Source organism: Bombyx mandarina, chromosome 03 (assembly GCF_030267445.1).
Source record: "Bombyx mandarina strain Sakado chromosome 03, ASM3026744v2".
Classification (NCBI taxonomy): Eukaryota; Metazoa; Arthropoda; class Insecta; order Lepidoptera; family Bombycidae; genus Bombyx; species Bombyx mandarina.
Genome location: NC_143210.1, coordinates 845,973 through 864,838, shown reverse-complemented (window position 1 = coordinate 864,838; position 18,866 = coordinate 845,973). Strand labels below are relative to the sequence as shown.

The 18,866-nt window shown below is 41.2% G+C and overlaps 1 protein-coding gene across 2 annotated transcripts; it reads left to right on the top strand.

Moving 5' to 3' along the window:
* The first annotated feature begins 15,288 nt into the window (after positions 1-15,288).
* On the top strand, positions 15,289-18,866 carry LOC114253212 (uncharacterized). Of its 2 annotated transcripts, none has more exons than XM_028188002.2 (2): positions 15,289-15,755; positions 17,646-18,866. In XM_028188002.2, exons 1-2 carry the CDS (start codon positions 15,411-15,413, stop codon positions 17,931-17,933), a joined length of 633 nt encoding a protein of 210 aa, XP_028043803.2. In that variant the 5' UTR covers positions 15,289-15,410; the 3' UTR covers positions 17,934-18,866. The 2 variants fall into 2 exon arrangements, with proteins under 2 accessions (XP_028043803.2, XP_028043802.2); XM_028188001.2 differs by having other exon boundaries at positions 15,299-15,761.

The following is an 18,866-nucleotide window of genomic DNA, read 5'->3' as shown; positions in this document are numbered from 1 at the left end:
ATCTCCAGAAGCGTCTCTGCTTCCTGATGGAAGTTGTCCCTTCTCACGACTCATCTTCTATCAGATCACGTCGGGGTCACCAATTGAAGTTCACAAGTTCTTTCCAGTTCGAATGAAAGTCTTTTCACTTCACAATAGTTTATATAAATATTATAATAAATCAAAAATGAAAATTTTCGGGTGCACAAAAATAAAACTTAAATATGAGATCGCGTGATATTGAGACGTGGTGGCCGAGTTGAAATTGTGCGTGCGTTCGCCGTCAGATCGTGGCTCGACTAGTCGCTGCGACCGAGCGCAAGCGATTTTGTATTTTACAATACGAGTACTGAGTAGGTATCGTTCCTACAGTGTAAATAGAGATAAACCTGTATCGGCTGATGATAAAATTGAGTGATTTTTTTTTATTGCTCCAGTAGGCAGACAAACATACGGCCCATCTGATGGTGAGTGGTTACCGTAGCCCATGGACTTCAGCAATGCGGGTGACAGAGCCAAGCCGCTGACTACCGTTAAGTACTCTCCACAAGCCTCGTTTGAAGAAGGACATGTTATTGCGCTAAAATATCTCTGGAAACTTAGGTACCTACTGCAAATGCAACTCAGTGGCTCCAGGTAGTATGGATGAACTCTACTCTGGTGGCGGGCGGTGCGATGGTAAAAACGAGATGATGGTATCCTCTCAAACAATTCCTCAGAGCACCCGAGCGAGGCGGATATGCCAGTGTTGATAACCCGCAGGCAGGTGCCAATTTCCCCGAGGATTTACCAACTAAACACGAGTTCACAAATAGGTAGCCGTTGTAACTATACTTGAGACCTTAGAACTTATATCTCATGGTGGGTGGCGCATTAAAAAATTAAAAAAATGGCTTCCTAGATGAAATAAGGTCGAAAATATATTCGTGATAAGGTAAACCTGTGTTTCTACCGTCAAGCCCTCATTGATGAATGGGTTAGTAATTATAATATAACAGAGTCGTCAACCTCATGGCCAGTCCAGTACTTAACCACTTAACACCAGGTTGCCCATTTGTAGCTCTATAAAAAATTAACGTAAATATGTGTCGACACAATCTTGTAAAATGTTGATGTATATGATAATATATAATATAATGAATAAAAATACAGTTGGTAGATTGAACTCAATGAGCTTACAGTGGCTCGTGCGTGTAATCATTGTGCAACGGCCGCAGGTTCGAGTCCGGACAGGTTCGAACGCGTTCGAAGTTCGAACATGTCCCGACCGATATCAAGTCAACGGCGTGCGGGGTTATTCACCTCCTTCCACCTTCTATAATTTTTTTTTATATTTCTATAACTAATGGAACTTAGGCTTAGCTTTTTTTTTACTGGTGTTAGGATTTCTTGTGAGTCCGCACGGGTAGGTTCCACCGTCCAGCCTATTTCTGCCGTGAAGCAGTAATGCGTTTCGGTTTGAAGGGTGGGGCAGCCGTTGTAACTATACTGAGACCTTAGAACTTATATCTAAAGGTGTGTAGTATATTTACGTTGTAGATGTCTATGGGCTCCAGTAACCATTTAATATTAGGTGGACTGGGTGTAAAAATAAAAAAAAAATAACACGTGGAAATTGTCTTTGCCACGCACCACTCGATCCTGGAATTAAGAAACCTCCACGGTATTCCCCGAGCGCTATAAAATAGCTTTCTCCAAACGAGGTTTGCAAAGAGTCCTAGGCTGAGCCCTAAGCTCCTGTCAAAGGCAACAATATTATAAATTATTAAGTAGGTAGGTATTTCAGCACTTCCGCCACAAGTAGACTAGTGACGTAAGATTCGTGAAGAAATCATGTAAAATATCAGAGTTTTTCGGACTTAATCGTCTATCAAAGCAAAACCGTATAATTAATAGAACTACTTCTAATTCAAAGCCATAAAGATGTCAGTGCTATTATCTCTACACGTGGTAGACAGTATAAACTGTGTGACGTCACAGCAGCTGTTACGTGCTCTCGATAGTAAAGTTACTACGTGACTCAGTGATAACAGAATATTGAGAGAGAGAAAAACAAGTAAACAAAACTCCGAGATCATTCGCGAAATTTATAGAAACATACTGTTAAAAAAACCGGTCTAATTTGTTAACTGGTGGTAAATATTGGTGGTTCACGTGAACGGTGGTGGGTGAGGCAGTCGAGGATATACATATAATGAGATTTCGACCTCATGCACCTATCACATGTAGCCGGTCAGGTCATGCTGTCGGAATACACATTGAGGTATCTATGGGTCCGGTACCTAACTATTTAATACCGATTGAATATAATGATATTAAAATGTACACCATGACAAGGTTCAATGGTCTCAGCGGCAGTAGGGCATATTCTTAGCTCTCACAGGTGCGATGCAATCTTACCTTTCATTTTGGAGTAGGACATCCACTATAGACTATAGCTAAAACCTTAATCTCCTATGTGTCTATGTCGGTAAGTGGCGTAGTCTTTATAGCGACTAGTAACCGAAATGGTCCTTCCGATCACCGTCCTCGCCGAACCCGGGCGACGAAGGGCTCGACGAGTAAATTAACCCATGGACACCGCTCACTGAGTTTCTCATCGGATCTTTTCAATGGGTCGCGTTTCCGATCCGGTGTTAGATTCTGCGAAGCACTGCTCTTTCTAGCTCCAGTTTTAGCAACACACCGGTTTGAGCCCCGTGAGCTCACCGTCAAGGAGTATCTAAAATAGCCTCTCAAGGCTATCAGCATAGGTAGGGAAAAAATAGTCATAAATATGCAGAATCACGCGGTTCCCTCATTATAGCATATTGCAGAATAACCAACTTTATGAATGTTATAAGCATGTTACGTGAAATGTATTTTCGGGTGCACACCCTTCAAAAGCCCGCTGTTATTTCTGATGGGTGCGCAGACAAAATCGTGCCACGCCCTGTACCAAGCGTTCGCGTTCATAAAATTACCTATCGCTTTAGCACTGCCTTGCTTTAGAACGAAAAAGCTAGATTACGCCTCGCGCCGAGCTAGGTAGCGAAGTTTTATTGCACAATCATTTCGTTTCTTGTAATTTTGATCGCTCCGTTAAAATTATACTCGATTTCACAATTTCATCATTGCTGCATTGTCATACACATAGCAACGTGTGAGTACTGACTCAACCGACGTCACGGTCCACAGTTCAGACGCGACAGTAAGACAACGTATTCAATTCATAATGAAATGCTAACTAGAACGGTTTGTACGGATCTGTTGAAACCAACTTAATTTATTCACGTGTTACTCTGTTACTACTGCGTTTACTCTGAGTCGGTGTGATCTAATAAAGAACCTGTCAAATGATCGCTACAGTAACTTCCGCTGATATCAACCGTGTCATGTCAACTGAATCTGAATTTAAAATTAAAAAAACAATTTCGTAAATTTTGATTTGATTTCTAAGCATGCCTAACACTAGGGAATACAGCATTACCGTAATTTAGCTTAGTTCTTATTTTGGAGTCGTGCTATTTCTGGTTGTACGAAGTCCTTTCCAGTTGCACCACTGCTTGCTTGCCACGGCTTGCTAACAACTGTTTGCACAGCTAACAGCGTAGACGCCTTACGTTTACTACCGGTATGCTTAGTGCGAGTTTTTAAATGTTCTCGGTAGCGTAAAAGTTAATTCAATTTTTGTGCAGTTGGATTGTTTGCCTACGTTTGCCGCTAGGGGCGCTGTTCCCACTGCTAACATTAAAATATTCGTAATAAACACACCGGTCACCGTCCTCGTCGAACCTGTCGCTTACAACGAAGGGCTCGACGAGCGAATTAACCCATAGACAAAGCCCACTGAGTTTCTCGCCGGATCTTCAAAGTGGGTCGCGTTTCCGATCCGGTGGTAGATTCTGCGAAGCACTGCTCTTGCTAGGGTCAGTGTTAGCAACACTCCGGTTTGAGCCCCGTGAGCTCACCTACAAACGTTAGGGTGAAGCTGAAATAGCCTCTCAAGGCTATCAGCATAGGTAGGAAAAACAAACTAAACACAGAGCGGATCGGAGTCGCGAGCCGTTGCCCAAATCTGATGAAAAACTCAGCTAGTCAAAGTAGCATTTCGAAACTGACTGAATTTTCATTATCTGAGTGTAGCGGCAAAAATTCACGATAAGCATGTACTGAGCATTAAAAATTAAGTTAAAATAATGTAGGCAATTACTATTCTGATTAATTTTTGTACTCAATTGTGTAACTGTAAGTTATCTGCGCTGTGCCCGTAACCGTATCCCGGGTTCGGTTCCGGAGCGTGTCGGACGTGATGTTTCTCACTTAGCAACAAGCGAGCATTGCGTCAGCCAAACCGCTTATCATCAATGAGTCATGTTTTATATCGCCTTATTGGTACTAAGATTTTTTCAGTATTAGTAATTTATTTTAATCAAAAATATTAGTAATACTTTGTGAGGTTTCCAAGGAAACGTGACACTTTTAATGGGGTTTTTTATAGCCTTGATGGATGGACGAGCTCACGATGAATATAGCGAAATCCTTTATTTTACTTCACAATCGCTTCGTACACGTCTTTCTAAAAGTATTCCATTTTTGAACTTCCCTCTCTAACCTTAAACTACTATCTTTTTCTGAACCTACTAGAATGTTGCCATTATAACAGGCACAAAATAAATATTCAAAAAAAAAACAAACTGAAAAATCTCAAAAGTTACTATTTTAAATTTCACACTGCTTTAGAAAATAAACAGTTTTTTTTCATTTCCTGAACATTGTACATTTTCAGAGATGTGGCATTTTCGAAATTGTATATTTAATTAATGTTTTTTTACGTACGAACGATTAGCTACGTTATAACGGGATATCGTATTTTAAATTTTGTTAAAGCCGCCATCGGGTTTCCGCGTGAGATAAAAGTCACCGATAAAGAATTTGGCCTTAAATCTTATGCGGCTTATCTTCAAATAACATAAATTTCGATTACTATTGTTACTATTGTAAACTACAGTGACCACTGCGTAGAGATTTTACTGGTGGTAGGACCTCTTGTGAGTCTGCGCGGGTAGGTACCATCCCCCTGCCTATTTCAGTCGTGAAGCAGTAATGCGTTTCGGTTCGAAGGATGAGGCAGCCATTGTAACTGTACTGAGACTTTAGAACTTATATGTCAAGGTGAGTGGCGCATTTACATTGTAGATGTCTATGGGCTTCAGTAACAACTTAACACCAGGTGGGCTGTGACCTCGTCCACCCATATAAGCAATAAATAAAAAGGTAGACTGTAATTGTGCGAGGGTCGTTGCAAGGTAGACCGACAGTCATATGTTCACAAACGACTTCCACCATGATGGGATAACATCGTGTTATCAAATTCAATCCCTAATACTTATGATTTACGTAATTTGTGGTGGTAGGCCGTTTTGTGAATCAGCACGGGTAGGTACCACCACCCTGCCTGATTCTGTCGTGAAGCAGTAATGCGTTTCGGTTCGAAGGGTGGGGCAGCCGTTGTAACTACCTATATCGAAAACTTAGAACTTATATGTCAAAGTGGGTGACGCATTTACGTTGTAGATGTCTATGGGCTCCAGTAACCACTGAAAACCAAGTGGATCGTGAGCTCATTCAGCCGTCTAAGCGATAAAAAGAGTGCCAAAGATTATTTGAAATTTGGATTCTTACAAGCTTTCTTGTGAGTGTCGTTAATAATTTTTCCAGACTATTTCTATTTTATATTAAGAACCGTTACATAAACTATAGCATCGTCATCATCATCGTCATCATCAATCCACGGTGAATCACTCCTGGACATATGCCTCTCTCCTCCCACATTTCTCCATACATCCTCATGGCATAACATTTTTTTTTATTGCTTATGTGGGTGGACGAGCTCACAGCCCACCTGGTGTTAAGTGGTTACTGGAGCCCATAGACACCTATAACGTAAATGCGCCATCCACCTTGAGATATAAGTTCTAAGGTCTCAGTATAGTTACAACGGCTGCCCCACACCACAAACCGAAACGCATTGCTGCTTCACGGTAGAAATAGGCAGGGCGGTGGTACTTACCGGTGCGGACTCACAAGAGGTCCTACTACCAGTAACAAAATTAGACGCACTTAAAAAAAATGCGCCATCGTTTCCCGATGCCACCGCTTCCTTTAATATCTGTAGACTTCGCCAGCCACTCAACAATAAGCAGTCCGTATGCCTATCTAGAGCAAAAAATCGTCTCTTCATAAAAACCGGTCACACGTCTGCTCACCTACTGGTATTAAAATGACGAAATTCTTATCAACGCTACGTAAGACTAACTACGACTTCCTTCCTGCTTTGCGTCATCGAAAACGTATATTTTGCTGATGAAATTCGCACATCATTCCTTTGGTGGTAATCGAGTGGTATTAGAATGAGTTGTACAGTCGACTCTTGTTAATTCCAACCTGCGATAATTAGAAACTCTCTATAATTCAAAGTTATCACGAGTTCCCTACAAAATCTCTTTATATTTCGAACTAAATCAAATACATTTTTATGCACTTGGTAATTCGAACGAAAAAATCATTGCTATATAATAAAACGACGCGTTAATTCGAACTCATCGGCGTCCAACACTCGACAATTCAAAGTTGCAGAGAGAAAGAGGTCGAATGTTTTTAATGTAAGTACAAGTTCAAACTTGTATCAACATACACGAGCCTTTGTTTTTGTTATGAACGAAAGTGACGAAAAAGCATTTCAGGCACTTTTTCTCTTAAAAAAAGTTATTGAGCAGTCTGAGTAGCAGCAATGTGTTTTGAAGAAAACCAGTATAACAGAGTTCTTTCGAAACATTAATTAATTTACATTATGAATAGGTTTATATGTATGTACACTCTAAACTTTTTTCATTGTTATAGAATAGCAGTAAATAAATAATTATTGATCAATACTTAGTAGTTCGAAGTTTTATTTATTTTCTCTCACAAATTTCGAACCATTTGATATTTCAAACATTCGATAATTCGTAATATTTTAAGAGTCCCTCAAGTTTCGAATTAACGAGAGTCGATTGTATTAAGTTACTACGAGTTAATTTCAGCCTTTGAACAGCTCAGATACTCTGCTCCATCAGAGAATAGACACGCTCACAACGACTTTCTAGTGCAAATGTATTTTCATTTGACACTAACACTTAATAACACTCAATAATTGATTGTAACTATACTAAGACCTTAGAACTTATGTCTCAATATGAGTGGCGGCTTTTCCGTTGTAGATGTCTATGGGTCAGGATATAATATAAATCATATAACTTTGGCTTTTTTTTTAAATTTATTTCAGAAATGATATAGAATAGACAAGGCTGTATGGGCTTAGATCCCCTTGCCTTTCATAATAAGGAAAAATTGTACCAAAAAAAAAGTCTATGGGTTCCGGTAACCACTCAACACCAGGTGAGCTGTGAGCTCGTCCATCCACCTAAACAATAAAATGAAAAAAATGCTGTTTATTTATTTTATTTATCGTATGGCATTCGTTTACACTGCGTGGTTATAATTGAAATTTACAGTTTGTGATTAGGGTTTTATAATTGACGCAGTGTAGTTGGAACCGGGAGATCCTCAGGAGGACAGTTCGGTTGCCAGGTTGTTGCACTATTAGCACCACCCAGGGGTCACGTGTAGGGTAGCGGTGGGTAATCTCCTACGGACGTTATGCAACTTCGACCCCCAACAGAATTTAGTGTTGTATGTGATAGATATAAACATACAACACTAAATTCTGCACAGCTATATACACATTTATATATGAATGTTTGGTGAGATTTGTTGGGTACCTGCTTAAAAATATCTAAATTTATGTTTACTAGTGGTAGACTAGTATATAATATGCATGTATTATTATTCATCAATTTAGGAACTACATTAAAAATGTTCATAATAATCTATTTTAATTAAATCAATTAATGCAAAATAAATGTATAAATGCTTGTATTTAAAACATTTATGGTAATTAATTTGCTTATTTTTATCTTACGGAGCGACATCGGTAAAATAATATTATTATGTTGTTCCGCGGAGTCTACCATACTTTTTTATATCGACTTTTATAATGGATCGATTATTTTCCTAATAAAAATTTGAAAGACAAATAATTGCGCTTTTACGAAAACTATATTTTGCCTGACTTCATGGACCGTTTAAAAAGTCGTTTTCTTAATTGTTTTTCAGGTTCTAATGAAGATAATAATGAGCAGTAGTAATGTGTTTTTTTTATTGCTTAGATGGGTAGACGAGCTGACAGCCCATCGGTGTTATGTGGTTACTGGAGCCCATACACATCTACAACGTAAATGCGCCACCCATCTTGATATATAAGTTATAAGATCTCAGTATACTTACAACGGCTACCCCACCCTTCAAACCAAAACACATTACTGCTCCACGGCGAACACAGGCAGGGTGGTGGTACCTACCCGCGCGGACTCACAAGAGGTCCTACCACCAGTAATTACGCAAATTATAATTTTCCTGTCAGTTCCTACCTCAACTAATTCTTAAGCCCCTGCTTCGGCTGGTTGAGGACACTTGTTGTGCCCGTTTTGTTGAGGCTCACAGTTGATAGCATCTATGGGTTCTAGTGATCTACAAAAAGCGGTAGGTTTATAAAGTACACAAAATTCACAAGGCAGCTAAAAATATATTGTACAACTAATAGACTTTCTCTTGATATTAACAATGGTAATGTACTTGGCAAGACGTCTGTACTGTGGACGGGCAGATTCAGTAGAAAAAAGAAACAGTAAAATTACGAATATTCATAATTTTACAAGTTAGTTGTAAACCTGTTTCCTCTACGATTCAACCGTTTCCAAGTCTTTCATTAGTTTAATCTGGCATTGATCCTGTCTGTGGTGAAAGTGTGAGCTACTCCTGTCTAACTAGTTCTTTAGTTGATCTTACAGAAAGCGATCATAGAGTGATATTACGAAGAGTGACCAGTGATGGCAGCAGAGACTCACTTTGGTTCTCTTTGAAGAGAATCGATGATAAAAATATAAGATTGTGCCCAATGTGTTCCATGGTTATCGAAGCCTGGCTTGAATGCCACCACTAGCTTGTGTCATAAGAATGCTTGACTGATTTGCGGTAGAATCAGGGAAGATTAACCTAGAAAGAATCGTTAGGCGTGCTGACTATATATATTTTATTGCTTAGATGGGTGGACGAGTACACAGCCCACCTGGTGTTAAGTGGTTACTGGAGCCTATAGACATCTATGATGTAAATGCGCTACCCATCTTGAGATATAAGTTCTAAGGTCTCAAGTACAGTAACAACGGCTGCGGACACACAAGAGGTCCTACCACTAGTAAACCAGTAAAGTATTATAACTATGTTGTTGTTTGAGGCAAACTAGAAGTTTGTATAGCAGCATCAGCTCTGCATAACAACGGGAAAGGCTTTCTGGTAGCGAAATTCTTAGATCGACGGTGGTCGTTCTAAATGTTCTGAATATTCTCACAAGTCACCTAAACTGCCAGTTTAGATATTATACGGATGTATCAAAGAATTATACAGCCAAGATCTTACATAGATATTTAAAGGCACCCGTCTTTTCCTGGTCCAGTGTGCTTACTTCGAGTTTTTTGTCGTTCTCGATGGCGTAAAAGTTAACTCAAATTTGTATGGAGTTGAAACGTGTGCCGCTAGGTATAAAGTTTGGGTTCTTTTATAAATGGCAATAAATTAATGTTATAAGAATCGATATTAGGTCGCATACACACGTTACACTAGGGACGCTGTTTCAACTGCATACAAATTTGAGTTAACTTTAACGCTATCGAGAACGTCAAAAAACTCGCACTAAGCACACGGCTGTTCAGGTTTTTGGTAAAATTCATCTGCTCGCCGCTGCTCTCCAGATAAATGAATTATTTTCGAAGTCACGATAATCAATTATTAAGCGTTTCTAATTCTGGAACCTCAAGAAAGCAACGTAACTTTTCATAAAAGAAAATTAATAATGATTCATGCAGCAATTCGGTAGCACAATTGCGTCAGTTTTACGAGCTGGAGCGGCCCGCAACGAGCGTTAGATTATCAGCCTCCCACTTCATGGGGATGAGTGAGACCGCGACCGGGGTTCGCAGCTTAGGGGAAAGTTGTGGTGCAGAGCGGCGGGTAGAACGCGGCGATCGTGACGCGCATTGTAGCGTGCAACACTGGCGGCACATTGGCCCACTGAGTTTCTCGCCGGACCTCCTCAGTGGGTCGCGTTTCCGATCCGGTGGTAGATTCTACGAAGCACTGCTCTTGCTAGGGCCAGTATTAGCTACACTCCGGTTTGAGGCCCGTGAGCTCATCTATATGTTAGGGCGAAGCTGACAAGCTGACATAGCCTCTCAAGGGTATCAGCATAGGTAGGAAAATAATAATAATAAGGCGGCACATCGAGTTGCAGTTGAGACCTTAGAAATTATATCTTAAGGTGGGTGGCGCGTTTACGTGGTAGATGTATATGGGCTCCAGTAACCACTTAACACCAGGTGGACTGTGAGCTCGTCCACATATCTAAGCAATAAAAAAAATCTGCTGCCCCACCCTTTAAACCGAAACGCATTACTGCTTTACGACAGAATTAGGCAGGGTAGTTGTAGTACCTTCTCGTGCAGACTCACAAGAGGTCCTATCACCAGTGTACTGATTTTATTGTGAGTTCTTTATTCTGATTTTAATAACATTAAATTCGTATAAGCCGCCCGTCTGCCACCGCTTGCCGACAATCACATAAATGAACGCAGGATTTACGGGCGCAGTCACGGGCGCAGGTGCAGCTACCGGCCTTTATTACTTCGCTTCCAACTCAAATGGTACTGGCACAGTGTTCTCACAAATCTACTCCTTTATGTATATCTTGAATACAGCTTATAGCAAGGAGATAAATAAATCTTTAAAGATTGTAAACGTAATTAACCCATTTAGCACTGGACAGACTCTGCTGTGAATCTTGGATCGGTTATCTTCAGGTTGTGAGACGGTGATGACTCTTCAGGATTTTCACTAAACTGACCGAAACTAAAATTTTCTTTTGTGATATGAGTGCTTGCAAGACAAACATTCGTAACGCTTTTGACAACACAAAAGAATGTTCCATGGGGAGGCGACCGTATTTTTTTGGAGATTTTTTTTATTGCCCTTGTAGGCAGACGAGCGTACAGTGCACCTAATGGTGAGTGGTTGCCGTCGCCCATGAACATCAGCAATGCCAGGGGCAGAGCCAAGCCGCTGCCTACCGCTTAATAACCTCCACAAGCCTCGTTTGAAGAAGGACATGTCAGCACGTTCATAATTTCTCTATTTTACCATCGCACCGTCGGTCACTGGAGCATAGTTCATCTACACTTCTTAGCGCCATGTATGTGACCCGGCTCTGGAACCAGCTACCTTCATGGGGCTCCCCAAGCGCTATGTTATGTTTTACTTCATGAGTCCTAGCACCAGGACAATGGTGAGTCGGTCTACGCTCATCGAAAGAACCCGATAGGAAATTTACACTCAACACGGAGTGCCGCATTACCGCGAATTACGAGGCTAATGATCTAATTTTGATAACATTTGACATAGACGTAACGTCGAGAATATCTCGAAATTTTGGTGACTAATATATTTATAAGCACATTCAATCATCGTAGTGATGCTTCGTGTGTATTTCTGCCACTAAGCAGAGAAATGGGCCACTAAGAAAAAGTGGCCCATTTCAAAAGATGATTCGATTTTATGACTTTTACTTATTATTTTATTATTTACTGGTGGTAGAACGTTTTCTGAGTCCACACGGGTAGGTACCACCACTCCGTCTATTTCTGCCGTGAAGCAGTAACGTGTTTCGGTTTGAAGGGCAGGGCAGCCGTTGCAACTATACTAAGACCTTAGAACTCATATCTCAAAGTGGTTGACGGGATTTACGTTGTAGATGTCTATGGGCTTTTTTTTTCGGGCCAGGGGCCGAACCTCCTTCGAGGTCCCCGCGCCTAGGAGACGCGCGGGGTATGTGAGACTCAACGATCTGCAGGTGTTGAGAGCAGATCGCCCAAGGATTTTAGGGCCCACCCACTAAGCGACTCCCCTGCACTCTTACACCCGACGTCCGATCTCCATCCGGGGACAGAACCCTTTCAGAGTAGGAGGGTTCCCGCGGTCAACACTACAACCAGACACGCCACCCCGAGGACGCCCGACTGACGTGTCGTCGAGGCGATAGTCGACGACAACGACGTCGGTACGGCGATCCTACCAGGCCGCCCAGGCGATGCCGCTGATGTTCTGGGATACCCCGCTGGGCCAGAACTAGCCGGCCGCGTCGGAACGCGCTACACCGCCCACCGGGTTACTCTTCCACAGTATGTTCGGCGACAACTGCGACGACGAAAATCCGGACGAAAATGCGACGGAAAATGCTACCTTAGCTTGTTCTTCAAACTAACGTCAGTTTTCTTAGATCTTTGGCGCCACGGGATCTTTCGATCCCCTCATCTTCTTTTTATCATCGCACCTCCCGCCACCGGAGCAGATCTCATCCATATAATCTGAAACCGCTGCCTTTATCGACAGTGCGTTTCCAAAGATCTTTTTTGCCACGTACCATCCGGCTTTGGAATGAGCCGAGCGCTATGACATGACCTTCTTCAAATGAGGCTTGCGGAGAGTACTTAACGGTAGGCAGCGGCTTGGCTCTGCCCCTGGCATTGCTGACGTCCATGAGCGACGGTGACCACTTACCATCAGGTGGGCCGTATGCTCGTCTGCCTACAAAGGCAATAAAAAAAGCGACAAGCTGTCCTGGTCCAGCTACGTATTGAGCTGTTTATGCTCCTCCTACTTTCAATGTGTACAATAGATATACAGAACATCTTTGAAAGATCTTCTTATACACTAACATTCCCAACAGTATTTCAATACACATCGTGCACAGGATCTTCTCGTTAAATAGAAATGTTAAATGTGTGTTAAATGAATCCAGTGAGAGCTTTATTACGGCCATTAAACAAATAATAAAAAAAACCTGAGTCACTACGATGCAATCGACGTAACGCTAATGAGTCATCGGCGGATTCGCGTTTTGCTTTTATTTTTATTGTTTCACGTCGTAAAATTATTCTAAAGGCTTCGGTTCTGCATCTCGTTTCGTAATTATGTGATTTACCGTTGTATTTTTGAACGAAAATACGGGTTCTTACGATCTTCTACTGGTGGTAGGACCTCTTGTGGGTCTGCACGGGTAGGTACCACCACCCTGTCTATTTCAGCCGTGAAGCAGTAACGCGTTTCGGTTTGAAGGGCGGGGCAGCCGTTATAATTTTACTGAGACCTTAGAACTTATATCTCAAAGTGGGTGGCGCATTTGAGTTATAGTTGTTTATGGGCTCCAGTAATCACTTAACACCAGGTGGGCTGTGAGCTCGTTATCCATCTAGGCAATAAAAAATACAAAAATTAAAATGTGTCACGATCCCAATTCTATATAAATATAAGTCTACATCTTTTTCAATGGAACTTTGATTCTATTCAGCGACTTTTGTTCAGCAGTGGACATCATTCGGCTAACATGATAATCATAATGTAGCCGGTTTTCCTTGACACAGTCGCGATAAGATGCAGTAAGAACTGGAATTATGACACTGTTATGCCGAGACTCACTTTATCAAACTACCAACTGTGTCGCGCCATTTTATTTGTCTGATAACGCATTGATAACGGCCCTGCTAGGAAACAAAACACAGTAAGCGCTTTGTACTCAATTTTTTTTCATACGAGAACATCAAAATGTATACAAAAGATAAAAACAGAATCAGAAAAAGCATTGTTTAACGATATCAAAATTTCGTTTCTTTGTAATAGAGGCAGAATTACTGGTAATTATATGGTATGGTAATGGTAGTGCGTCTTGTGAGTCCACACGGGTAGGTACTACCGCCCTGCCTATTTCTGCTGTGAAGCAGTGGTGCGTTTCGGTTTGCAGGGCTTAGCAGCCGTTAGATAACAGTAAAATTGAGACTCAAAACTCATATCTGGCATTTACGTTGTTAATGTGTATGGACTCCGGTAACCACTTAACACCAGGTGAGCCGTCAGCTCTTCCACCCAACCTAATCAATAAAATAAGAATAAATAAGTTTTACTGGTGGTAGGACCTCTTGTGAGTCCGCGCGGGTAGGTACCACCACCCTGCCCATTTCTGTCGTGAAGCAGTAATGCGTTTCGGTTTGAAGGGTGTGGTAGCCGTTGTAACTATACTTGAGATCTTAGAATTTATATCTCAAGGTGGGTGGCGCATTTACGCTCTAGACGTCTATGGGATCCAGTAACCACTTAACAGCAGGTGGGTTGTGAGCTCATCCACTCATCAAAGCAATAAAAAAAATTAAAACTTAAAAAGAACGTCTGTAAGAACGTAACAAAGAACTTATTACTCCGGATAAAAGACTAATATAATTCAGTACCTATTAAAAATAAATGTCATAGGTATGTATACTAGATTTTTATTTGGGTGAGCGATATTAGGGGGATCTGCGTGCGTCTAACAATAATTTCATGTATAAACAACACTTATGATAATCTTTTGTGAGTCTGAATAATCTTTAATGTTCTCTGGGTCACGGCGCGGCGGCAGAGGTCTGCGCGCGTCGACGTGTATATGACGATCTTAATATGTATCTTATACATGTCTATGACGATCTTATATATATGTCGATATCTTTATGACGTTAACCCCGAACTTATGTAATTTCTTTTACGATTTGCTGGTCATCATTTTAATATTTCATCATGGAAACACTTACTATATGTTTATGGATTTATTTATGTTTTTTATGATAAAATGAAGGTATAACGGTAAAGTAGTTGCTGCTGGTGAGGAATATTATACGGCATTCACGTTTTTATGTCTATGACTTAACGACTACTTAACATCAGCTGGTCCGTCGAACATTTTTTAGTTGTGTCAGATATCCTTGACTTCCACGGTGAAGGAATAACATCGTGTAATAAAAATCAAACCTGCAAAATTATAATTTGCGTAATTACTGGTGGTATGACCTCTTGTAGATGTCTATAGGCTCCAGTAACCACTTAACACCAGATGAGCTGTGAGCTCGTCCACCCATATAAGCAATATAAAAAAATCCGGGTTATTTTAGTATCAACAAGCGCTCTTATAGTTCTTTACAATTTTTTTAGTGAACTTTCTTAATATTAGTCTGTTTCTTTTTTGTTAAGTATTTAAAAGAAGCGAAAACTATTTTAGGCGGATTTATCTCATTATTTTGCTCCGCAGACTTTCATAGGTCACACTTACTAATCGCAACTGTCACTAGTTCTATATAAAATTCAGTAGAGCGCGAGTGCGCTAAGCGTCCGCACGTATATGCATTTCCTATAATTTTACAATCCGATATAAGTTTAAAATGTCAAAATCGGGCTCCAAAATGCGACTAAGCGAAACGAAAACTTTAGAATTAATCGATTTGTACCGAAGAGAGGAGTGTCTCTGGAACTCACGGTTACCCGTCTACAGATACAAGACGAAAAGGAACGAAGCTATCGAACGAATAGTCAAAGAATTGAATGTGAGGAAGCTGGAAGCGCACCACGTTACGACAAAAATAAAGAATCTACGTAACTCGTATTGTGCGGAACTGAAAAAGATGTCCGGTGGTAGAAGGAGGGATTCCTTCAAGCCTAAAGTCTGGTTCGCGAAGATGGATTCGTTTCTGCGGGGGCACGGGCCGTGTCCGACGCCAGACGCGACTGTAATGGTACATTTTGTTTTCGCGATCTCGTATCGACCTTGACTGGGTCGTTATCGTAAATGTTATGCGCTTTGTTAGTCATAAAACTGTATTGTAAATTAACTTTTTCAGATGTACATTTTTCTATTTTTAGATTAGTTTTTAATGCAGTTTTTTTTAACAGAACAACAACACCGTATTTTGATTGAAATAGCTTCGTATTTCACTATTATTCCTAAGCATCCTACATGATGATCGTTGGACATATTAATATCAGCTCGTTTAGATTATTCTCTAACTCCCCTTTATCATGGACTGAGGGTTGAACCTCTCAGCTGGTTCTCAGATGTTGTGAACGGACCGCGGGCCCAAGCATGGTATTTTGAGGCTCTACCCACCCACTAAACGTCTTCCTTGCATTCTCTCACCCGACGTCCGAACTCCGCCTGAAGTGAGAACCCAGGTAGAGTAGGGGGCTCCCGCAGTCAACACTACAACCAGACTCGCGGCTCATCCTAAGAACGCCCAGTCGACTCAGCCTTCGAGGCAAAACGAAGGCTCTGGAACGTCGGCCGTCTCGGTACGATGGCCCGTTAAGCCGCCTAGTGTTCCGGGATACCCCGTTGGGTCAGAACCAGGCTTCTGGGTTGGGATGACTGCCAACCGGTTGCTCTTACACAGCGGTTCCACGCTGGACTACAGGTAGTGCGACACGTGGCCTCCATCCTTAGGTGGTCCCGTAACCTTCACCAGGAGGAGGTCGCCTACTAGAGGGGTCGAAATTGGGTGAAAGTTCTTTCCCGGCCCCCAGCTCGGCGACGACAGATCGGTGCGGAAAGGGATGAGCTCTCCCTCTTTCTTTCCATTGCCTCCTTCTGTAAAATCTAGCAAAATCGCAGAGGTCGAGCATTGTCCTCCAAGAATCGTCGCTGCCAAGCATCGTAGCTATGATCAGTCGGCAGCGACAAATCCGTTCCTATTTGCGAAACACGGCGCTGCCTACGCCACGCGGGGCCGCCACCGATGGTAAAAGCGAGATGATGGTACCATCTCAAACAGCTCCTCAAGGCATTCCCCATGGAACATACGGTACAAAATACAGAGGGAACCAAAGTCCCTACGCAGACCCAGATGTTTCAAACGATCCGTGAGATTGGGATTAGCGACAATCCGAACGGCTCTATTTAGTATGGAGTCGAATGGAAGTAGCTTTTATTTTATTTGGGAGCCCCGGTCCAGAGCTGGGAGCAGTACTCCACACATGGCCGGATCTGTGCTTTGTAAGGCAAAGGTCTTTGTCCAGGCCTGAAGTACCGCTTCGCTCTGTTAAGGGCTCCCAGCATTTTGGACGCCAACTTGGCTTTGCCCTCCAAATGACTCCGAAACTGGAGATCGCTCGAAATGTCGACTCCAAAGTATCCCAATACTCTTGGAAGATGCAGGGATATTCCTTGGAATTGCGGCACTATTACAAAGGGGTCTTTCGTCACAGTGAACTCGCGAACGCAAACAAACAATTCACAATAGTGACATCAGAGTAGCCCAGAATCACATAAACAAGATAATGATTTTGATCCGTCTGTAATTACTTCGCCGGTAGTGACAGTACAGATTTTTCAGAAATATGACGGTACATGTTTATTTTTTCAACCTAGCCTTTAAACCTTTAATGATATATTGTTAAAGATCCCCCTTAAAAAGTAGGATGGAAGGAGTTTTCCAACGTCTCAGGTAAACTCTTTGCTAAAACTAGTGGTTAACGCACCGAGGTCACACCTTTTGGCGCCATAGTTCTGCCTATTTCTACAGTAATTAACCTGTTGCGTAAGTTGTTACTTGAAAGGCTTTCGCAATTGCTTCAACACAACCATGAAATCATTTCTCCATGTCTAAATCCCTTTTTATTTCCAGCCATCCTTGCCCAACGTTAAAATCGAAATTGCTAGTGATTCAGAAGAGAGCGAATCAAACGTCACCGAGAACAGCAAAGAAGACTTACAGAGCTTGATAAGAACTATAGAGAAACTTTCTGAGCAGCTAAAGACGAGAACGACCCGAAAGCAAGATATTTTCGACGATTTCGGGACTTATGTAGCTTCCGTTCTCAGGAGTCTACCGAGTGAGAGAGCAATGGCGCTCCAGCCGAAGATCATAAGCTTGATTAACTCTTCAGATGACATTAAATATGAGTACAGTTAGGTTTGGACACCTTATGATTGATGTTATGTTTGTCTCGGATAATCTATTCGAAGCTGGACGCATTTAGTAGTGTACTTTCAGATGTTATAAACTGAACAATGTTGTTTTTCCAGATTTAGGTGCCAATGATTTTAATATAAACCTATTTAAGTAGAAATGCAATATTTTGGGTGCTATTTTTTCGTGGTGGAAAATATCAGGATCATCGTCGTACACGTTGAAGTGATATCCTATTATGTGCTAGTTGAAAATCCAGGAAACTCGGATTAGCGTCAAAATGCTACTCTTATACAAGATACGTCATCTTCTTATATCCTCTTCCGTCCGTCCTCTCCTGAGAGATCAAATCACTTGAGTTCACATTTCATCTTTTTGTGATATTGAGAGTTAACGGAAGGAAAATATTTAACTAAATACGTTCTCAAATGACGAACCGAAACCGAATTTAGAAGACTTTTAACCCACTTCCAAAAAGGAGGTCCTCAATTCGGCATTGAATTCTTTTCATGCGTGATCCTTCACTACTTTTTACAAACGAACCGCTTATCATGATTCTTTTTTGTTATAATTTGAAAGCAGGTACCTCTCGTGTGGTCTCATTTAAATGTTATCAAGATCTGACCAGTGATTTGTTGAGTTATACTTAATAACGCATGTTTAATTAACTTTAACTATATTAATGATATTGTTGTTGTACAGGGTGTCTATCAGTTTCAATTTTGTTTTTCAAATCTTTTTCGAATATTTTTAGTAAAATATTTAAATAAGTTTTTGACATTTTATTTGTTTTTAACGTACTAGTTAATAATTAATTTCGGAAGATCTTAAACGGTGTTTGACCTAGATTTATCTAGAAGATAATTTATTTTATATGCGTGTATGGATTGTGTGTGTGTGTTATACTATAAATACTATAAACATGTATAACTGTAA